The 21,532-nt window shown below is 37.3% G+C and overlaps 1 protein-coding gene across 2 annotated transcripts in view; it reads right to left on the bottom strand.

The window, feature by feature from the left end:
• LOC107744780 (vacuolar protein sorting-associated protein 53 homolog) overlaps positions 1-21,532 on the bottom strand; it is a 29,160-nt gene that overhangs the window by 3,892 nt on the left and 3,736 nt on the right. The window contains exons 5-20 of one of the 2 annotated variants that reach the window (XM_016558592.1): positions 16,619-16,705; positions 13,908-14,023; positions 13,697-13,816; positions 11,299-11,377; positions 11,046-11,189; positions 10,814-10,956; positions 8,919-9,060; positions 8,689-8,784; positions 7,643-7,737; positions 6,434-6,676; positions 5,897-6,044; positions 5,726-5,808; positions 5,534-5,612; positions 3,388-3,536; positions 3,214-3,283; positions 2,994-3,131 (exon numbers count right to left, since the gene is read on the bottom strand). In XM_016558592.1, coding sequence (XP_016414078.1) covers positions 2,994-3,131; positions 3,214-3,283; positions 3,388-3,536; positions 5,534-5,612; positions 5,726-5,808; positions 5,897-6,044; positions 6,434-6,676; positions 7,643-7,737; positions 8,689-8,784; positions 8,919-9,060; positions 10,814-10,956; positions 11,046-11,189; positions 11,299-11,377; positions 13,697-13,816; positions 13,908-14,023; positions 16,619-16,705 — 1,932 coding nt within the window. Of the gene's footprint in view, positions 1-2,993; positions 3,132-3,213; positions 3,284-3,387; positions 3,537-5,533; positions 5,613-5,725; positions 5,809-5,896; positions 6,045-6,433; positions 6,677-7,642; positions 7,738-8,688; positions 8,788-8,918; positions 9,061-10,813; positions 10,957-11,045; positions 11,190-11,298; positions 11,378-13,696; positions 13,817-13,907; positions 14,024-16,618; positions 16,706-21,532 lie in introns of both variants that reach the window. The other variant, XM_016558591.1, reaches the window with a different exon arrangement.

Raw genomic sequence — 21,532 nt, forward strand, 5'->3', positions numbered from 1 at the left:
AGACTATGGAAAACAGCCACGTCTCACAGGCAGCAGCAGCCTCCTTCAGCTTCACATCTCTCTGAGGTTTGGGCCCAAGGATGGGCAGGAACCCGTTCCCCAGCCAAGGAAAGAGAAAAAGTGAAGACATCTTTAACGGATTACTCTCCACGTTTACCCTGTAATGAGCATCATGTGGAAAGCCAAGCCACCACCAGCAATGAGGTCCTATTTCACCCATAAACTGCTTAACGGGTGTCGCACTTCACTGATGTAATTCATCAACAATTGATGACAAAGCGAGACTGAGGTGGCAAATGATTGTGCTATTGTTCCACTAAGCAGAACACAAAAAATAACCCATGCTCTGTTTGGCCACATGGCAGCAGAAACCTTGATGTTAAGGTTTCCTTGACGGCTCTTCCAGGAACCTCAGAACAAAATGCTGATGAAGATGGTAATTACCTAAGAGGCACCTGGGGCCCAACAAAGCCAATCATTAAATGCCAACCAGATTTTAAAGACCCACCGTGTGCAAGGGTTTCTTAAGCAGACCTTCAAGTGTCTCTGAATGGCCACTGGTCATGTGTTTATCATGTTTGACTTGTATTGTGAAATCTGGCTGCTCATGTTGTGGTAAGATCAGGCTGTCAGTACAAAGATAACTCGGCTATTAAAGGGATAGTTCACCCAAAAATCAATTACTGTTGTCGTTTCAAACCCAAAAGACTTTCGTTCATATTTGAAACACAAATGAATATATTATTAGGGAAACCTGAGAGATTTCCTGTTCCACCAATGAAAGCTTATTCCAACAAACCTTCATGATTCAAAAAAATTCATAAAACACTATAAAAGAAATTCTAATGAATAGGCTTTTATTCACATAAATATTGATCAACACACATAGAGCTCATAAAATATGGTAAAAAGAAGCTCAAATGTGCTTGTGCGATACAAGTATCAAGTATGTTTTGAGCTTCTGTGAGAATCAATGAGGTTTGTTCTTGAGCATCAAGTAAAAATGGTTCAGCTTTATTTTTTATTTATTGCATTAGAAATATCTTCATTTGCGTTTGAAAATGAACGAAAGTCTTTTGGGTTTAGAACAACATGCGGGTGAATATTTGAAGATAGAATTTTCATTTTTCATTTTTGGGTGAACTATCCCTTTAAGTTGGTTGGTTAGTTTTTTAAAGCCATGCCAGCTTCCTTGGCTTTTTTCATGGTGAGTAACAAGTTGAAATACTATAAAAGAACAGTTTAAAAACCTACATAAAGTTCGCTTTTGCTAAAAACTCAAAAAAGCATTTAGGGTCGACTTTCTTCAAAACGTGTTTATGAGTAATATAATTTGCTAAGAGTACTTAAACCAGCACAATTTTAATAAAATGTGTTTAAGAGATACTGGACTATGGCACTGAGAGCAAGATATATTCCTGTAAGACTTTATCAAAGTGGCCCATGTTTTCTTATAATGCTTTTCGTCTTTTAAATATTATCTTTGCATGATCTTGCACAATTAGAGCTGAACCCAGTATGAGCATTAGGTGGATTAAAGCTGATAAAAGGCCAGGAGCAGGAAAGCCCCGGAGAGCCTAATATGCCTAGGGCTGGAGACAGGGGTCAGGGAGAAGAAGGTGGGTCTGGAGATCAGGGGGACGAAGATCCACTGAGGCACAAGCCATCCATTCCTCCAGTTGTATTTGATACAACATAGAGCTCAGACGTCCATCCAGAACATCGGTCTACACATAACATTAAAAGGGACATATCATGGAAAACATGACTTTCCTTGTGCTTCTGAATTTATGTAGACATACTCTAATGTTTGAACTTATAAAGGTGCATAATTGGGTTAGAAATCATCATGTAACCCAAGTTTTAAAAATGACAATATTCATTACTGCACTTTTTGAGTGAAAATTATTTGATCTTAAAAGGGATTAAAGTCTTGTTCACACCAAGACGAATGTTCAATGTAAAAATCTGGTGCGATAAACATTTTAAATGGACTAAATGGATGTTAATGCATCTTTTCAGACAGACATGAACATTTGCATACCATCAATGCAACAGACTTTTATGAAGAAGTGTTCTCACCTCTTTTCCATCACTCTGAGAAGAAAAATGGACAATCAATAGGTCATGTGCCTGGAGACGCTGCTGTGACATAAAACTACGACTTGGTGACGCTCACGAACAGACTGTTTCACTAACTGACAGTGAATTGTAGAGGAAGAATCTGGAAGCATCTTTCTCGTCTCTGTCTGTACTGTTGTATTTAGTGTTGTTTGGTAAGCACCAATGGAAATACTAACATTTGAACAGCTGTTTGAAAAGTTGTAAATACTGTTTGACTTCCCTGCTTCTCTGTGACAAGGTGTCAAAAACAGAAAGTTGTGCAGCGCTCGGTGTACCAGAGTAACCAGGGATTTTCTGCTTTAGCGCTACCTACTGTCAGAGAGTGATATTTTCATTTAGGCCATCTGCCGTTTTTTACACATTAGTCTGAAAAGACAAATCACTTATGAAAACCATGAATGTGGCTGTCATTAAATCAAAATGGGGACAACCAGTCACTTAGTTCTGATCAAATCAACATTTCTCTCTTAACAATATTAACTTTTTAATATAATTTCAATTGAGAAAAAAACTTCAATTAGAGATATGTCATTAAAAGTGGACAAGTTTGAATCCCATTGTATGTTACAAGTCTATATGTAAATATAAGTAGAGATCTATGAGTGAGGATTATTAAACTGTGGACTGTTAAGCCAGCAGGCAGGAAAGCTAAGGCATGTGAGCACTTCCTGTCTCTCAGAGAGAGCTCATTAAACCAGACGTGCACAGCTTAGTAAATAACTGCGCTGCACCACGCAGAGCTTTATGAGCAGCTGATCATTAAAGACTTTCCCGTATTGAGCTTCTCATCAGGGAGGCCTGTTTAAAACAGAATCGGGTGAGCGAATTCTCAAATGTTTAATGGCCGTGAATGCACGTAAGGTTCCCACCTTGAGGATCATCTCCGCTCGAGTCATTCCTTTAACCACTATTTTGGTGTAGCTGGCCGGGGCTTTACGGACCACTTGAGAGCCAATGGAAGGGAGGTCTAGAAGAACGGTCTTGAGGGAATGTGTGTCCAAGAGTAACTGTTCAGAAGAACGAAAATACGTACATATGTTCTGAAGGTCCATGAAACTCAAACATCCCAGTGTCTAAATCCCTACCTACCTGCTCTGCTCCAACCATGCTGATTGGCTTACACCTGAACAGGTGGTTGATGAACTTTGGAATGAAGGAGCTGAAAGGAATGGATGAAAGTAAAACAGTCAGTAGGAGTTTAGCAAACGCTGTGTTATGAAAGAGCCTTTGTTGCACTGATTAGCGAGTAGCTCTGGTACTGACTTGGTGAACTTAATGCAGAACTGGGTGAAGTATTTCCGGGTGGAGGCCAAGTTATCTCTAATGATGGGCACATTTTGTTTGATGTGCATGATTACAGAGGTCACATACGGGCTTTGGTCTCCCACATGTTCCACACTCTGCCACGGCATCTGTACAAACATACAGAAAATCAACTTCAAGGCTAGTATAAATATTCTAAAGACTCTCTGGACATTCTTAATGTTGGCAAAAACTAAAACTTTTACATACTGAAATAAAGCTGAAATAAAATAAAATAAATATTAGATGGAAAAACTCACAATGAAAACACTGAAAATTAGAAATGTTCCCTTGGCAACTAAATGAAGTAAAATAAGTTTACGTTGAAGCGCTAAAATTACTAAACCTAAACTAAAACAAAAATTAAGGCTAAACAGAAACATAAAAAACTAATAAAAATGAGAAAAGCACATAGCAAAAGTACTGAAACTTAAGCTGAAATTAAAATAAAAGCTGAAAATATAAAAATAAATGCAAAGAATAAAAGACAAAAAAAAAAAAAAATTGATTGATATTCAAATTCTGCCTGATACCAATAAGCCAAATTATTTTCATGTTATGGCCAATAACCGATAAACAGCTGATATTGAAATGATTTGTACAATTTTGTCTAATTTTTTTAAATAAACATTTAGGCATCACAACATTCTAATGTAGAATATGGAAAATGGATAAACATTTTGAGATTTGCTAAGGATTACATTCAACAGTGTTGAATGTAAGGGGAAGTTCACCCAAAAATGAAAATTACCCCATAAAAAATATCAATTTTTTATTACTCACCCTCAAGCCAACCTAGGTGAATATGACTTTCTTCTTTCAGACGAATACAATCGGAGTTATATTAAAAAATGTCCTGGCTCTTCCAAGCTTTATAATGGCAGTGAATGGGTGTTGAGATTTTGAAGTCCAATAAAGTACATCCATCCATCATAAAAAGTACTCCACACGGCTCTGGGGGATTAATAAAGGCCTTCTGAAGTGAATCGATGCTTTTGTGTAAGAAAAATAGGTTACACTTTAAAATAGGGAACACATATTTACTATTAATTAAGAGTTTTCCCTCAATAAACTGCTAATTTGCTGCTTATTAATAGTTAGTAAGGTAGTTGTTAAGTTAAGGTATGGTGTAGGATTAAGGATCTAAAATATGGTCATGCAGAATAAAGCATTAATATGTGCTTTATAAGTACTAATAAACAGCCAATACACTAGTAATATGCATGCTAATAAGCATCTAGTTAATAGTGAGAATTGGTCCTTAAAATAAAGTGTTACCGTGATCTCTAGCTTCCGCTAACTGTCATACGAGCTTTCACAAGAGAGTGGCATTCCAGTAGATGACGTAGGACGTAGGCATAGCATAAGCTCCGATGAGAATATGCTAGTCTCACTAGAACCAAGTTTTGTTTACAGCAAAGGACAGCTCTCCTCTGACATTTTTCTTTACAAATCCTCGTTTTGTACTTCTAATTCGTGACCGGTATTTTGTTTTGCTCTCTCCACTCCACTTCCGCATTCGTCACTTCTCACCGGAGCTTACACTACGCCTACGTCATCCGCTGAAACGCCACTCTCTCATGAACACGCATACCACAGTTAACGGAAGCTAGAGATTATGGTTTATAAAGTTTTAAATATGGCTATTTTTCTTACACAAATGCATCGATTCAGAAGGCCTTTATTAATCTCACAGAGCTGTGTGGAGTACTTTTTATGATGGATGGATGCACTTTATTGGACTTCAAAATCTCAACACCGATTCACTGCCATTATAAAGCTTGGAAGAGCCAGGACATTTTTTAATATAACTCCGATTGTATTCGTCTGAAAGAGGAAAGTCATATACACCTGTGATGGCTTGAGAGTGAGTAATTCATGGGGTAATTTTCATTTTTTGGTGAACTATCCCTTTAAATTATTAGTGTTTTTAATAGATTAACTATAAGTGAGTGTTATATAACAGCAAAGGTAATTTAACATTTTTTTTAAATCTGGGAAATTAGAATCTCAATTAAATATCCAACCTCAGTAGGTATGATAAATTACACTATAAAAACTTAAACTTTAAACTCGTCTGATAACTGCTATGGTACCGATATGGTACCTTGCTCATAGCTGTGAGGGCTGGATCACATGCAGCATCCAGGTCCTGAACCAAGAGCTGGATACTGTTTGAGATAACCCTGCCAAACAGAGAGATTCATGGGAAAATTACTTAACAGCTAGTAATTAATTTCCTTGGGCAAATATGTTTTTACTTGGCATTGAGGATCAAGTTAGTGTGACTGGTATTTACGTGCTAAAGGTGTCCATCTCCCCAGTTAAGTTGATTCTCTCCATTAGGGACTTGTCCACCTTCTCCTTGAGCTTCTCCTCCAGCTGTGGACATGATATAGGACATCTGAATCATTTAAAAAAAAAAAAACTATTCATTTGTAACATGTGAATGAAGAATGTGTTGGGTCACCTGCTGTGTGGTAGCCAGGCAGTATTCAGCCGTGCTTAAGATGCTGCAAATAAGACACAACTCTTCCATTGTGAACTTGGCCACTTCTGATCCCTCTTTCTCCTTCAGCAAGCTGCTGATGGTCAGACCACCACTATTGGTGCTGGTCCTGCATGCAAACATGCACAAACATGGTTACCAAAGCACCCTAACTCAACCCTCCGGCCCTCCCGCTGAAAGAAACACAAGAAAGACTGCATGGAAACCACAAGACAGCTTCTCCAAAACAAAGATCTTTTTTGAAACTTCCAAAGACAATAAGGGGTAAACCACACAAGGCGACGGGTGGGGATTTTTTTTGCTTTGAAGAGCAGCACAGAGAAACCCCACAAATGAGACCACACAGAGACGACCACTCGCTCTCCTACCCAGCATCACCACAGCATAACACCCTAAATGAAATCCCCAGTGACTAGGAAGATCAAATTTTAACCATAAAAAGGGAGAAAGACGGGGAAAAAAGCGTCATGTGAGGACCAGTCAGGTGGCTCGACTCACTTTGGTAGGTTCCCAGAGAGGATCTTCCAGGCATATTCGCGTAGATACTTCTGGAAGATGGTGGTCAAAGCAATCATGGGTTCTCCAGTGCTCAGCTGCGAGCACTGGACCATACACTTCTTGTAGTACACGAAGAGATCTGCACAGCTGGGCAGCACAGCACCTCCCTCATCTGTACCTGATTTAGGGGGACCCTGTGCCCGGAAATCAGCAACAAAACGGTCGATCAGCTCGCCAAGATTTCTAAGACAGAAAACAAAATGATTAATGACAGTAGGACTAGACGGAATTTGCAGACTTTAGCTGCATTTGCTGCACGTATTCTGAGGCAAAATCTGCATAATTCTGTGGAATGGATTTAAAGATAGCAAAATGTATGTTAAACAGAACAGAATAAAAGATATGAGATTTTTATTGGTAATAAAATTGGTAATAAAAAACTACAAAAAAAAATATATGTTTGCAAGGTTTTTGGGGGATAAATGCGTTTTGCTGGAAAAACTACTAAATAAAATATTTAAAAAAAATACAATTAAATTAAAAAAAAAACTTGGTAACAAAGCAATGTCAAATTTACAAACTATTTAAAAAACAAAGCTAACACCACATATCTAACTATCACTGAAATCACAATGTGTTAAACTTGCTTTGAACAGCAATGTATTGTAAGGTCAGTAAATAGGCCATCTCTCTCAGCACTGAGTAATCAGTTAGATGCTAACCCCAAGAGAAGAATGTGGACACTCTCATGCCAGACAGGTCAGTGTGAACTGGTATAATGCAAGCCATTGTTAACAGAAAGGTCATTCTGCTTTAGGCAGTGCCAGCGGAGTGTTACATGGGCCAGAGAAGGGCCTTTTACAAAAAGTCCTTTTCTTGGGAGCCTCGTGGGATTAGAGAAAGGGTAAGCAGGAAAAAGAGAGGTAAAGAACGAGAAAAGACAAGTAAAGAAATAAATCAGCTGCTGTTTTCAGGCTGTCTGCAGCATGTGTGGTGAACAGCTAATGGGAACCATTTTTACCTCAGTGGTGAGGCGGAGAGAGTCAGACAAGGGAACTACTAAAAAGGGGGGGTTGGTACAAGAAAGGGAAGATCACAAGTGCATCTGAAATGGAGGTTGGTAAGGAGGGCCCTTAAATGACCCTGAAATGAATGGACTAATACTTGTGTGACTCATCTGATATGATTGTTCAAGCACATTTCACTCACTTATCCTGCGACTCGATGTAAACATAGAGATGAGGCTCAAAGCACTTGGACACAATGCCATGGAAGGGGTTGTCTGGAGCCTTGGGCTTCTTTGGCTGTGAACAGCAAAAAAGTACTTAATCAAGAATTTCTTAAAAAGTGTGTTATTTTAGTATCATTGATTTACTATTTTACTGTTTTTGTTGTGTTTTCTAAAGATTTTAAAAATATTTTCTGTTCTCACTTTAATTTTAGTAACATTTTTAATAATTTTGTTTTGTTTTTGTTATTTTTATTACATTTTGTTTTGTTTTTTAATATGTATATATAGTTTTGATTCATATACATTTATTAGTTTTAGTTTATTTAGTTTTAGTTATTTTAGTACATCAAGTTAAACAATAAAAATGAGAAATGTTGCCTTGGCAACTAGATAAAATAAAATAAGTTTGTAATAAAATAAGTTTGTTAAAGTAGGATGAAAACAACAAAAAGTTTGTTTAGTTTTTATTTAATTGTATTTATTAGTTTTAGTTCATTCAGTTTGATATTAGTTCTATTTGAGCTGTGTGCTGCACTGGCACCAGCGTGATGGGGAAAGTGGGAGGAAATCGTATAGCGAAAACATCACAGTGATAACAGTGAACTTCTAAGGAATCCAAATCACCAGAAATGTTCTTACAACTCCTGATACTGAGAACATTGCCAATTTGAAGATAAAAGGAAATGAGTGTGCAATAAATAAAGGATCTGAGCCAAAGTCAAGCTGTTATATTAAAGTACACTTTAAGAGTTTGATAAATAGACGGCAAATAAAGACTTCTAAACACACGGTGCCTTGAATGTTTTCATAACACGTCAATTCCAGACAATATGCACCTGATTCAAGCCATAGTTCAGATGTGAGTCAAATCAAACTATATTAGAAAGAAATGTAAATTGCATGTTGGAATGGCACCAAATGCGGTATCAGTTTCTATCAGAAGATGGGTGGGGAGTGGACTGCATGTGGTAAAAATGTGGTCGTTGCTGCATAATAAAGTGCAAATAAAGTTAAGCAGCCTCACTCTATCCAAATCTTCATCCTTTTCTGATACATTGTCCTCTCCTGACTCGTCTTCCAAAAAGGGGTTTGTTGGTTCTAGAGGGGTCTCAGGTTTTTTCTGCTGTGAGAGCAAAGGAGAAGAAACATTACACAACAGCCAGATTAGCAGCATGCTCACGCCCCAGTAAAACCTTTTTGTGCTTGGCAGCAAACAGGCATGGCATCCAAAACATAGTGCAAGCGTGGTCTCACCCCAGGCCCGTTGTTTAAGGTGCAGCCCGAGAAGCGCTTAGCCAGCAGTCCTTCGAAATTGGTGGTCCTCTGAATAGCAAAGAGCAAAAGCTTGACCTCGATCTCCCTGGCACGGGTTCGCATCAGCTTGGCCAGCTCGGTTCTGATGAGCAAATGAAAAACAGACATAGACAAAGGTTGTCAGTGAAAGCTAACGTGCCAAGTAGGACTAAGGCTTCAGGTCACTGCTTTTATAGGCCAGTTTGTGCAGAAACCTGGTTTGGCTGTTAAAGGAAACCACAGTGGATCAGTGTTGTATTCGAAAGAAAAGATCCAGTTACTGTCAGCTTGAAAAAGAATCGTTTTGTGAGAAGAAAATAAGCCTACATAGGGAGAAGATGGTGGTGTGGTGTATCCATTCTTACATAAAGCTTTGTCAAAAAAAGAGAAATATATTAGATTGTATTACAGTGGACCTCAAACGTTCTTTCCAGACACTGAGGGTTTTGTAATGACTCTCGAGAGGAATTCGACTATAGACTACACACATACACACACAGCCTACTTTAGACTGTCAATACCAGTACTGAAATCCCAGACATGTAACCAGTTCCTTTCCATCTAATCATTCATGTCATACTGCGCACAATTATGTATTTTGCTAAATCATGCCATAGTTGTGTGCTGTCTAATGTCTAGTCTTCCAAGCTAACCTCTAAATGCACATGTAAATCCCAGGTGTATTTTCTCAATAGGGTTATGGAGATAATGTGGATTTATGCTGCACTCACATCATGTCAGAATTACGGTAATTACAACTCTACTCAGAACTGCTCATGTCTCCAGACTCAAAAATTATTTGTTTCTATGGCAACACTAATTACGCCACATTGTATCCATGTCTGGCATTGTTATTGAAGACAGCAGAATATACATAATCACTATAAATGCTACACCTCTTTATTCTCTTTTCAATCTTTGAAAAACAGTAAAATTACACAAAATAGTTAACAAAAAAAATGTAGTTAGCAACGGACACTACGGTTCAAAAGTTTGGGGTCAGTACAATTTTTAAATGTTTATGAAGACGTCTCTTATTCTCTGGAAGGATGCATTTATTTAATCAAAAACACAGTAAAGAAATAATATTGTATTACTGAAATACTGAAATATTACAATTATTATAGTTTTAATTACTTTCAGATAAAAATAAAAATCTTACTGCACTCTACACTACGGTTCAAAAGTTTGGGGTCAGTACAATTTTTAAATGTTTATGAAGACGTCTCTTATTCTCTGGAAGGATGCATTTATTTCATCAAAAACACAGTAAAGAAATAATATTGTATTACTGAAATACTGAAATATTACAATTATTATAGTTTTAATTACTTTCAGATAAAAATAAAAATCTTACTGCACTCAGACTTGAATGGAAGTGTAACCATCTTTAGTTATAAAGATATTTATAACTATACAAAGGATATTTGTATTCAACATCACATAACACAAACAAGTTTGAGAAATTGAAGCTTTAATTGAACGTTTACATGTAATTAGAAGAACGACTATATTTTGTTCCATTCAAGTTGTAAATTTCTTGCATTAAAAATATAAATAATTCCAAAAACAATTAAAAATAACAAATAAAAGCAGCATTTCTATCCCATGTGCAATTGCAAATGACTTTTTTGTGAATATGTGAATGTCAAAAAAGAAATCATCCACCTCAGGCGAGCAATGTTTTAATGGCATTGTGGAAATTTTATTTACACCCAACATTCTATATCCCGATATTTGCATAAAAATGTGGATGGAAATCTGACTAATGACATGGATGGTTTTCACAAGTCAAGAATTTATGAAGGACCAATATTATGTGAATGCAGCATTAGTGTGAGGTGTTCGATCGTTACCTGGTGATATGACAGAACTCTACAGCGATACGTTCGGTCATGCACCACTCCTCAGGAAACATTCGCCCATACTTTTCTTCATAGTCCACAAGCTGACGCTTGATCCACGCATAGCGCCGGTCTATCTTGTCGAGCCACGCCACCTGTACTCAGGACAAACAGCAGAACAGACCGTAAGTGTGATGGTATAGCACAATTTCAGCATGTACAGGACGCACAAGGTCACACTTACATCCTGGTTTTCTTGGAAGAGCACTAGGTATTCTGAAAGGTGCTGCCTGATGAACTTTTTGATGATCTCCTGCTTAATTCGAGGATCCAGGACATTTGCCACCAAGCAGGCATCTCTGAGAACAATGCTAGGACCTCCAGATTTCTGTAAATATCAAACTAAATGCGTCACAGGAATGATACAGAGACTGGCTATGCACTAATACTGAGAGGTGATTATTTATAATCTTTTCATCAGAGCACTGCATCTGTACCTTTGACCCCTGGGCAGGAAAAGTCTCTTCGAAGTCGGCCAGTATCTGCGTGCCAAGCTCGCTCTGTGCAGCTTTAACTCTGAGGAGGAGCAAAACAGATGGGTGAGTGTTTACAAGACTCCTGGTGGTCTTAGGATTCCCTGGTGTCTAATGAGTTTTAAAAGCAATAAATTCATGATACCAATATGAGCAATACAAGTGAAATTTTACAATACTTCACACTAATTCTGTTAGAACAAATATAAATATACTCCGTATTAGCTAACATATATACTACTGAACACACTGATTTAATTAAAAAGTTAATTTTTTTTTTTTAAACTCACAAATTTCATTAAAAGTTTAACAATGACAACAATGAAATTTAGAAATGAAGATTAAGAGCAGTGAGTGGAATAAATTAAGGGCAGGATTCTCCTTTTCTTGTAAATCTTGTTTGATTAATAGATTTAATTAAAAAGTTAAAAATTTTTTTTAAACTCACAAATTTCATTAAAAGTTTAACAATGACAACAATGAAATTTAGAAATGAAGATTAAGAGCAGTGAGTGGAATAAATTAAGGGCAGGATTCTCCTTTTCTTGTAAATCTTGTTTGATTAATATCAATGACAATGGCAGGTCTACTACATTTAAACTGTAAGGCCTAATGCATAGATCCCATATTTTGAGAAACATTTTGTTTTGCATGTTTACTTTCATAAACCCACTGTTACTTTGCTACATTGTCAAGACAGGCAATTTGACCTTGTGTAGTCAAGTCACTACAAAGCTTTCCTTGCAGAGCATGCAAACAAATGCCACCAATACTGTATAAAGACTGGTATATTCACTACATCTTTTTTACATTTAACTTTGTAACTAAATACCAGTACTTTTGACATCCCTAGTCATGGTCTATCCCTATGTCTCAGTCTCTATTAGGGCAAAGTGAACAGCTAGTACTTAGATCCCTCTAAATGATGGCAGCTCTTAGAACAACTGGCACTGGGGAAATAAATGGAACAGAGACAGAAATATCAGCTACTTGTAAAAAAACAGATGTAAATTCAAATTGTATTAACTGACAAGGCCAAACTGTACTTTGGACCAAAGTCTCAGAAATCTAAGAGGCAGTGTAAAGTAAGCCCAATCCCATCAAAAGGGTTTAGATGAACCACGACTTGATGATTAGAAGATGCTCTTTTCATTTCTGGATTATTTGCTGGCGCAAGCAGACTCAACACAAGTGTCATCCAAAATAAACAACAAAGATACTCAGAGGGAGAGTGAGCGAAAGAGAGAGATGGAGACACATGTGCTTGCCAGTCAGACACCAGTCTTCAACGTGGCACATGGCTGCAAATTTGCTCTCTCACCAACTCCATTAAGACCTCAACTCTGTCTGAACCGCAGCACATCCCTCAGCTGCCGCCCCTGATCAAACATCTCTGCCACACCTCAAAACCAACCAGACATCTCCATTTAGGGACAGTCGGGCTCAGAACAAAAGCATCTCAGTTTCTCTATATTTGGCATGAACTAATATTAAGCATCACATAAATCCAATTAGACTTCGCAAGACTTTTTTGTCCTCATAATATGTGGTAAGCTTGTGTAGTTCAAAACAACAGCGCTAAAATCAGTCCATCTGATCACCAAAGGGGGGCTAATATTATTTACATTGTAAATTCCTAAGCACAGTCCCCACCCTCATCAAATATAATCTCTTTCTACACCACAAAAGAAACAGACGAGAAAAAAACGAGAGTCACGCAGCGGTCAGAAACCACTGATGTACTTTGGCAAACTTAAATGCTGTTTTAACAAAACACTGGATTCGCTTGATGTACAAATGCATGCTCAACCAAACAAACTCTCATCATCAAGGATGGCGTTTAACATATGAGGTCCGTCTGTGAAAGGTCTTATGAACCAATGGGGTAAACTTGACTACAGGGGCACTGAAAAGGAAGTGCAGATACATGCTTTTCCAGAGAAACATTTAGAACCTGGAACAATCAGGGGAATTGTTTTTCCACATCAAACACCCCCTTCCTTGCCATCTGCTAATGAAACAACAGCTTTATCAGAGCATCCAACATAAACAAGCAATGTGAAGCACAGAATCATAGGGACCGGAGACCTGTTTCTTTCCTAACAAAAGGCCCAGTCTCTGAGCCTGCAGGGGACAGGGACTGCACCACCCAAACCAGAGAGAGCACCTCCTCTGGGAAAGGCTCAAAACAAAGAGCTGGGGGGAAAGGCCAAAGTGGAAAAAAAAAACGTAAATAATGAGCCACTGTGATGCAGATTTCCATCCTGTGCTGCATCTTCAGTAAACATAAACAGGATCTACAGACTCACAGCACCATGATTTAGTCAAATTAACAGTGTGTGAGTGAGGCTTGTGCTCTTACCTTTCTGAGAGCTGACGTATCTGGGGGATGCCCATGTACTTCTGGAAGTGCTCGAGCACGTTGACTACACCCTGAAGGAGATTGGCCACCTCCCCATATTGCCTCTTTCGAGTCATAGCTCTGCAAAGGCACAATTAGACAAGCTTTTAGCACACTGTTAGGACTGAGCAAATGGACTAATCATGGGAGAAGGTATTTTGTATAAACATACTCAAGAGAGTCCACACCGCCAGCCAGCATGTGCAGGTGATTGAGGGTGGTTATAGAAGTGGTCAGGTGACGCTTTGCGTGGTCCAGCTGCTTGATATCCCGTGTGATCTCTTTCACCTGAAGCACATTTTTAGATACATTACAGATGCACAGATATTGACATTTTGGCTGATAATTATTATATTATGATTGTATTTGTTATATGATTATTATATGATTAAATATATTATACGGTACCGATCAAAAGTTTGGGGTCGGTAAGGTTTTTCATTTTTACGAAAGAAGTCTCATGCTAACCAAGGTTGCAATTATTTGATCAAAACTAGTACAAACAGTAATATTGTGAAAAATTGTTAAAATTTTAAATCACAGCTTTATATTTTACTATATTTTAAAATGTAATTTATTCCTGTGATGTCAAAGCTGAATTTTCAGCAGCCATTACTCCAGTCTTGAGTCACTTCATTCTTCAGAAATCTTTTTAATATGCTGATTTGGTGCTCAAGAAACATTTCTTATAATTACTATCAATGTCGAAAACAGTTGTGTCACAGATATTGACATTTTGGCTGACAATTATTATATTATGATTGTATTTGTTATATGATTATTATATGATTAAATATATTATACGGTACCGATCAAAAGTTTGGGGTCTGTAAGGTTTTTCATTTTTACGAAAGAAGTCTCTCATGCTAACCAAGGTTGCAATTATTTGATCAAAACTAGTACAAACAGTAATATTGTGAAAAATTGTTACAATTTTAAATCACAGCTTTATATTTTACTATATTTTAAAATGTAATTTATTCCTGTGATGTCAAAGCTGAATTTTCAGCAGCCATTACTCCAGTCTTGAGTCACTTCATTCTTCAGAAATCTTTTTAATATGCTGATTTGGTGCTCAAGAAACATTTCTTATAATTACTATCAATGTCGAAAACAGTTGTGTTGATATTTTGCGCTGATATTTTTGGATTCTATGATGAATAGAAGGTTCAAAAGAACAGCAGTCGTTTGAAACAGAAATCTTTTGTAACATTTAAATGTATTTATCGTCTTTTTTGATCAATTTAATGCATCCTTGTTTAATAAAAGTATTAATTTATATATATTTTTTAATCCTACAACCCCCAAACTTTTGAACAAAATATTATTATATTATTTCATTAGTAGTATTTAATTATAAATTACCAATAAATTGCCGATATTAATAATTCTATACGACTCGGTCTAAACAAATAAAATAAAAAAATAAAATAAAATAAAACACTAAAAAAATCATTTTAAACCATTTCAACCATTTTAAATGTTACAAGTTAATTTAGGCATCACAGTAATATACAGTGCAAAAATGCACGTTCATTTTGAGATTTGCTAATAATTACATTTGTTGATTACATATTATACAGTGGGTACGGAAAGTATTCAGACCCCCTTAAATTTTTCACTCTTTGTTATATTGCAGCCATTTGCTAAAATCATTTAAGTTAATTTTTTTTCCTCATTAATGTACACACAGCACCCCATATTGACAGAAAAACACAGAATTGTTGACATTTTTGCAGATTTATTAAAAAAGAAAAACTGAAATATCACATCGTCCTAAGTATTCAGACCCTTTGCTCAGTATTTAGTAGAAGCACCCTTTTGATCCAATACAGCCATGAGTCTTTTTGGGAAAGATACAACAAGTTTTTCACACCTGGATTTGGGAATCCTCTGCCATTCCTCCTTGCAGATCCTCTCCAGTTCTGCCAGGTTGGATGGTAAACGTTGGTGGACAGCCATTTTTACGTCTCTCCAGAGATGCTCAATTGGGTTTAAGTCAGGGCTGTGTGTACATTAATGAGGAAAAAAAATTAACTTAAATGATTTTAGCAAATGGCTGCAATATAACAAAGAGTGAAAAATTTAAGGGAGTCTGAATACTTTCCGTACCCACTGTATATGTTGGCAAAGGTAATCCCAAAGTAAAACTAGAGGAAATAAACATGCACATGTCAATTACTATTAATTCAATATTAAAACCTATTTATTATCCATATTTTTTCAATACTAAAATCATTTTAATATCAACCAATAACTTATATGGTTCCAACATATCATGCATTCCTTTATATCGCTTCACCATATTGAGGACACAGGGACAGAGCTTTGCTATTGTTCTCCTGCCTTCCTCCCCTTGCCCTTCCTCTTATCTGCACTGCATTACATTCACAGATGGCCAGTGTTACCGTTGATTACATATTATATATGTTGGCAAAGGTAATCCCAAAGTAAAACTAGAGGAAATAAACATGCACGTCAATTACTATTAATTCAATATTAAAACCTATTTATTATCCATATTTTTTCAATACTAAAATCATTTTAATATCAACCAATAACTTATATGGTTCCAACATATCATGCATTCCTTTATATCGCTTCACCATATTGAGGACACAGGGACAGAGCTTTGCTATTGTTCTCCTGCCTTCCTCCCCTTGCCCTTCCTCTTATCTGCACTGCATTACATTCACAGATGGCCAGTGTTACCTTGGGCTCAAAAAGAGTGCTGTGGACAAAAACCACAGGATGTCACAGTTTCTTGTGCCTCGGTTACCCAGTCTGTTGGGGTGGGTGGGTGGTGAATGGCTATTTACTCTGGGTTGACTTCTTAGGCCTTAAATGACTAGGATCCTGTCTGGAGGGCTTATTTTTACTCACCATTTGCTCCGATTTCTCTGCTTTGTCTTTGATGTCTTTGATTTTGCCAAAGAGTTGCTGGATGGCTTTCTGGGCCTCCTCCAACGCCTGAAAGAGGAGACAAAAGATCTAAGATGACCCAAAACAGCACCGCGGTAGCGTTTTCTTACAGCTCGCTGTCAGTTTGATGTTTTCCGTGAAACAGCAACCTGAAGTTCACTGGCTTGAGTTGAATTTGTGTTGGGCTGGTTTCATCGCTTTCAGACTAGGTGATTAGAAAAAAATACACTCAATCTAAATCTTTACGCCACATGAAAAGCAATTAATAATGAACTCATATTTAATATGAAAATACAGGCTGAATGACGTTTTAATGAACATGCTTCCTGCCTGCCCGCCTGACCTTCCAGCCACTATATTATTTTTAGCGGGAAGATCACCGCACTTCAACAGGGTGGGGAACAAACCACACAGCCTGATGAAACCAGTTTTTACTTGACATTCTTGCAAGCAAAGACTGCAGCAGTTGCGCTGTTGGCCCTTCCACAAGCTGCCCCACCTGATGCCACCACATCACAAGGCTCCTGGCTCGGCACTGATGGGATCTGATCTTCCTGGCCACTCAAATGCACAGTCACGGCCAGTGGCGCACCTCCCAATGCAGCCACACTGCCAGTGTTTGGACTCTGACAATGCATAATTACTACTTCTTTCAAGAGCAGCTGCAGCACTGGATGAGTGGGAATACTGGCCATGGCCAGTGTATTTAGAGAGACGTGCCTGGACTGAGAGCAGAGAGAGTTTGGCCGTGTCTTTTGCCTTGCTCCTTCACAGGCAAATGGAATGCTAACAGCCGGCACCAGCTGCCCCCTGGAATTGACCCTTTTTTACAAGCCACCTCAAAAACACAGAGATGTGTTGAGCCACACACACACACACACACACACACACTGTGTTAACAGTGCATCCTCCTTTCTAAGAAAGGATTCTTCAAATTGCAGTATTGACTTTTACAGCTCTGAACAAGAAGCAAAACTAGAGCCCAGGTGTTAACTGGGATGCATCTAGTTTAAAGGGCCACGTTGTACTGTAGTAGTAGTGCATGTGAAGAAGCCATCCAGAGCTGATATCCGAAAGTTAGAAAGATGGACTGCTTGTTGGAAAACATTCCCTGGGTTTCCTCCTTATACTGCTGATCAGGAGAATGAGAAAGAGGTTTATTTGGATCTGGCAGGAAGGAGAGCAGCTGCTACGCATGTGGACTCTATTTGCAGTTTCAGGAGGTTTCCACCCCCCCAGATGGTTTAGGTAGGCCACAGACTATAGAACGGCATGGATGCTGGTAATGGATGCATTTCCCTGAAGTGTTGTGACTCGACTGAAGAATATGTAGAAGTGTTGAGAAAGAAACATGTTGGTCATTAGGACAGTTTAACAGCTGCTGACAGGCAGGAATGACACCGTGTGATTATTTCCTCTGTGATTATGTTGTCAATCATGCACAGCATTCCACACATGCATTATTTGTAATTATTCTGCATGTAATTATTTCCTAAAATGCAGAAAATATTATGAAGTAAAGAGTCTGGTTGTCCCCTTTTAATTTTAACCCTCTACTGTACAATATTATCTCAGAGTTACAATTTTCTTTGTTTTGTAAGATATTAAGCATGTTGGGTCATAATAAAATGGCTATTTTTAATGGCTATGGTCATTTTAAAATCTTTTTCTGCCATGTGGAGGATGCACATTTTTGTTCTGCAGAACTGCCCTCAAATTTATCCCATCAAATTATGATTCACATTTGTTTGTGAAACATTTGTAGACAAAGAATATTTTTTAGAAGGAATTGCTTAAATATTACTTAGAAGCAACACTGAATGGATGTACATTACCGTTAAAAAGTTTGGGGTCAGCAAGAATTTTTCTTCAAAGAAATTAATACTTTTACAGGTGCATCTCAATAAATTAGAATGTCGTGGAAAAGTTCATTTATTTCAGTAATTCAACTCAAATTGTGAAACTCGTGTATTAAATAAATTCAATGCACACAGACTGAAGTAGTTTAAGTCTTAAGGATGAAATTGATCAAAAGTGACAGTAAAGACTACATTGTTACAAAAAATTCTATTTTAATTTGCAGTTTTAATGAACAGCATAATTTGCAGTTTATTGCAATCAATTTGCAAAAAAAATGCTGTTCATTTAACTACCTAATCAAAAAATCCTGCAAAAATATGAAGCAGCACAACTGCTTTCAACATGATAACATATCAGATCACATATTAGAATGATTTCTGAAGTATCATGTGACACTGAAGACTGAAGAGTAATGGCTGTTGAAAATTCAGCTTTTCCAACAGAGGAATAAATTACATTTGTTTTAATATATTACAATAGAAAACAATTTTGAATTTTAATATTTCACAATATTACTGTAATACTGTATTTTGATCAAATGATGCAGCCTCGGTGTAGATAACAGACTTCTTTCAAAAACATTTTTAAAAAATCTTGCACACCCCAACCTTTTGAACTTTTGATGTGTAGCTTTTGCAGTCATCGTGTTTTTTTTTTACATTATCCATTTATTAAAGTCTACTTTAATACTCCACTCTATTGTTGTAATGTGTGCAATAGAGGGTTAAAACCCAGGCATTAAATCAATAAAACAAGTGTTGCGTTTATTTATTTATTCTATGCAATGTCCAAAACAAAAACAAAAAACAATGCCACAGATGACTAAAACAACTCCAAAGGGACAGACAGGAATCGGACTATAACAACTGATAGAAAAACACACATGCAGTAAACTTTCCATCCTGTGTTTAGATTAAATATTTATACTACATTTTTGGGGAGGCTCCTTCTCGGCATTCCTAATAAGCAGCTCCAGATGCCAAAAACTACATGAGACATCCTGATCCCAACTGGCTCCCTGACAGCTATAAACCTCTCATCTGAATGCTCCATCTGGGAACAACAACATGGCAATTTTTTTATATGGAACTTTCTGCAGCAAGGAAAATAATGTATATTAGCAGAAACCCTGCGTGAGACAAAGGGGAAGGCAAAGCATGGGTTGTCCTCAATTAATTTGCACCAAATGCTTTGGCCCACTGTTGACTTTCCTTTATGAATGATATCACACATCTAACAAGTTTCCCCACATTGTCAACTGCTTTTCCAATTCAGAAAATGTTTCCAAATACATTGTTGTCAGTTAACAATAGTCTAGAATAGTACTTTCCACACACTGTAAATGTTCTGATAAGAACCACAAAAAATATTGTTTAGAAAAAGCAAAGACACGGAGTACATTTTTTTCCTTGTAAACAGAATAAAGTGTGGTGAACAGCTGATTATTCCACTGAATCCACATCAGAAAAAACATTACTTGAAATAAATGTAAACTTAAAATATAATATTTTTCAAAATTCTAATTATTTCAGCTAGTTGCCTAGATACTCATTTTCATTTTAACTTGATGCACTAAAATAACTAAAATTAAAACTGAAGTAGAATTAATTAACATTAAAATAGACATTAAAAAACTACTACTTAAAGAAAATCACAAAAAAAATTACTAGAACTAAAAAATTAAAACCAGGGTTTCTGTAGGTTTTATGGTATAAGGTAAATTTAAGACTTTAAGACTAAGCAAAAAAAAAAAATGTAAAGGAATAAACTGAAGTGAATATAATGTCTAGAGCAGTGGTTCCCAACCCTGGTTCTGGAGGCACCCCAACACTGCACGTTTTGCATGTCATTCAGGTCATCAGCTCATTAGTAGAGACTCCAAGACCTGAAACTGGTGTGTCAGAGAAAGGAGACATGCAAAACGTGCAGTGTTGGGGTGCCTCCAGGACCAGGGTTGGGAACCACTGCTCTAGAGAGCAGACAATGAGTTGTAGTAGCAACACTTTAAAGTTTCAACAATTTCCAACAGATCTCCCTTTTTAATTCATTTTACAAAACCAAACAGCTTAAGCCACTTAATAGCTTCCAACCACTAGAATATGGAAATAACTTTTACTGTACCTTATGATCACACTGCTAAAAAAAAGAGAGAATCTTCCTCAGTATTTTTTTTCAGTTCCTAGGTCTTCTTGTCTTCTGAGAAATTTCTTAAAATGTAGTGAGTTTGATTAAAACAAGAAACCCAAGTAAAAGTATCTTGATTTAGGAATGTTTAGATATCTGTATTGAACAAAAAAAAGACAAACATACTGAGGAAGATATTCATTTGTTGTAGTGCATGCTAGGGCTGTGCGATTAATCGAAATCGAATCGCGATTTGAGACGTTGCGATTTGCTAATCGCAAAGCCTGCGATGTGGACGCGATATTACTAGCCTTGAGTTGTAGTCTTACTAACCAATAGAGTGAGCGCACCTCCGTTCTCCCCAATCAGCACTGCTCTAGCCAACTGCGTAAACGCCCACCATTAAAAAAAAACTAGGAAAGCGGGAGAGAGAGACAGAGTGGGATTATGGCGTCTACAGGGTCAGATCGATAGTTAGGCAAATTAAAACTAAAGAAAAACGTATGTAACTTAAGCTTCGAAATGACAGACAACGAACAAAAAAGGTAATTTGCAAGAGCTGCGTCACAGCGCATATCAAAAGCTCCCTTATCGGTTCTGTTTTCAGTACTGGAGAATAAAAGATACATTCTTAGATGTTTTTGTTAGTACATGAACGTTATCTTACACATTTTATCTCCCCAACAGATTAATTTGAAATAAGTTTATAATGCATGTTCGCTATTCCCAATTCAGAAGAGCGCACACACAGCCTGTGTCTGTGAATGCTTCTCATACTCGGTCCTCTCTGCTCCACGCGGTGCGAATTCCGCGTCACGGACGAGCCGTTCATGCTTGCCGCACACGCAGCCTGTCTCGTAATGCTCGTTTATACTCGCACCCAGCTCCACA

This window comes from Sinocyclocheilus rhinocerous, unplaced genomic scaffold (genome assembly GCF_001515625.1).
Source record: "Sinocyclocheilus rhinocerous isolate Xijiao unplaced genomic scaffold, SAMN03320098_v1.1 scaffold738, whole genome shotgun sequence".
NCBI classification, from domain to species: domain Eukaryota; kingdom Metazoa; phylum Chordata; class Actinopteri; order Cypriniformes; family Cyprinidae; genus Sinocyclocheilus; species Sinocyclocheilus rhinocerous.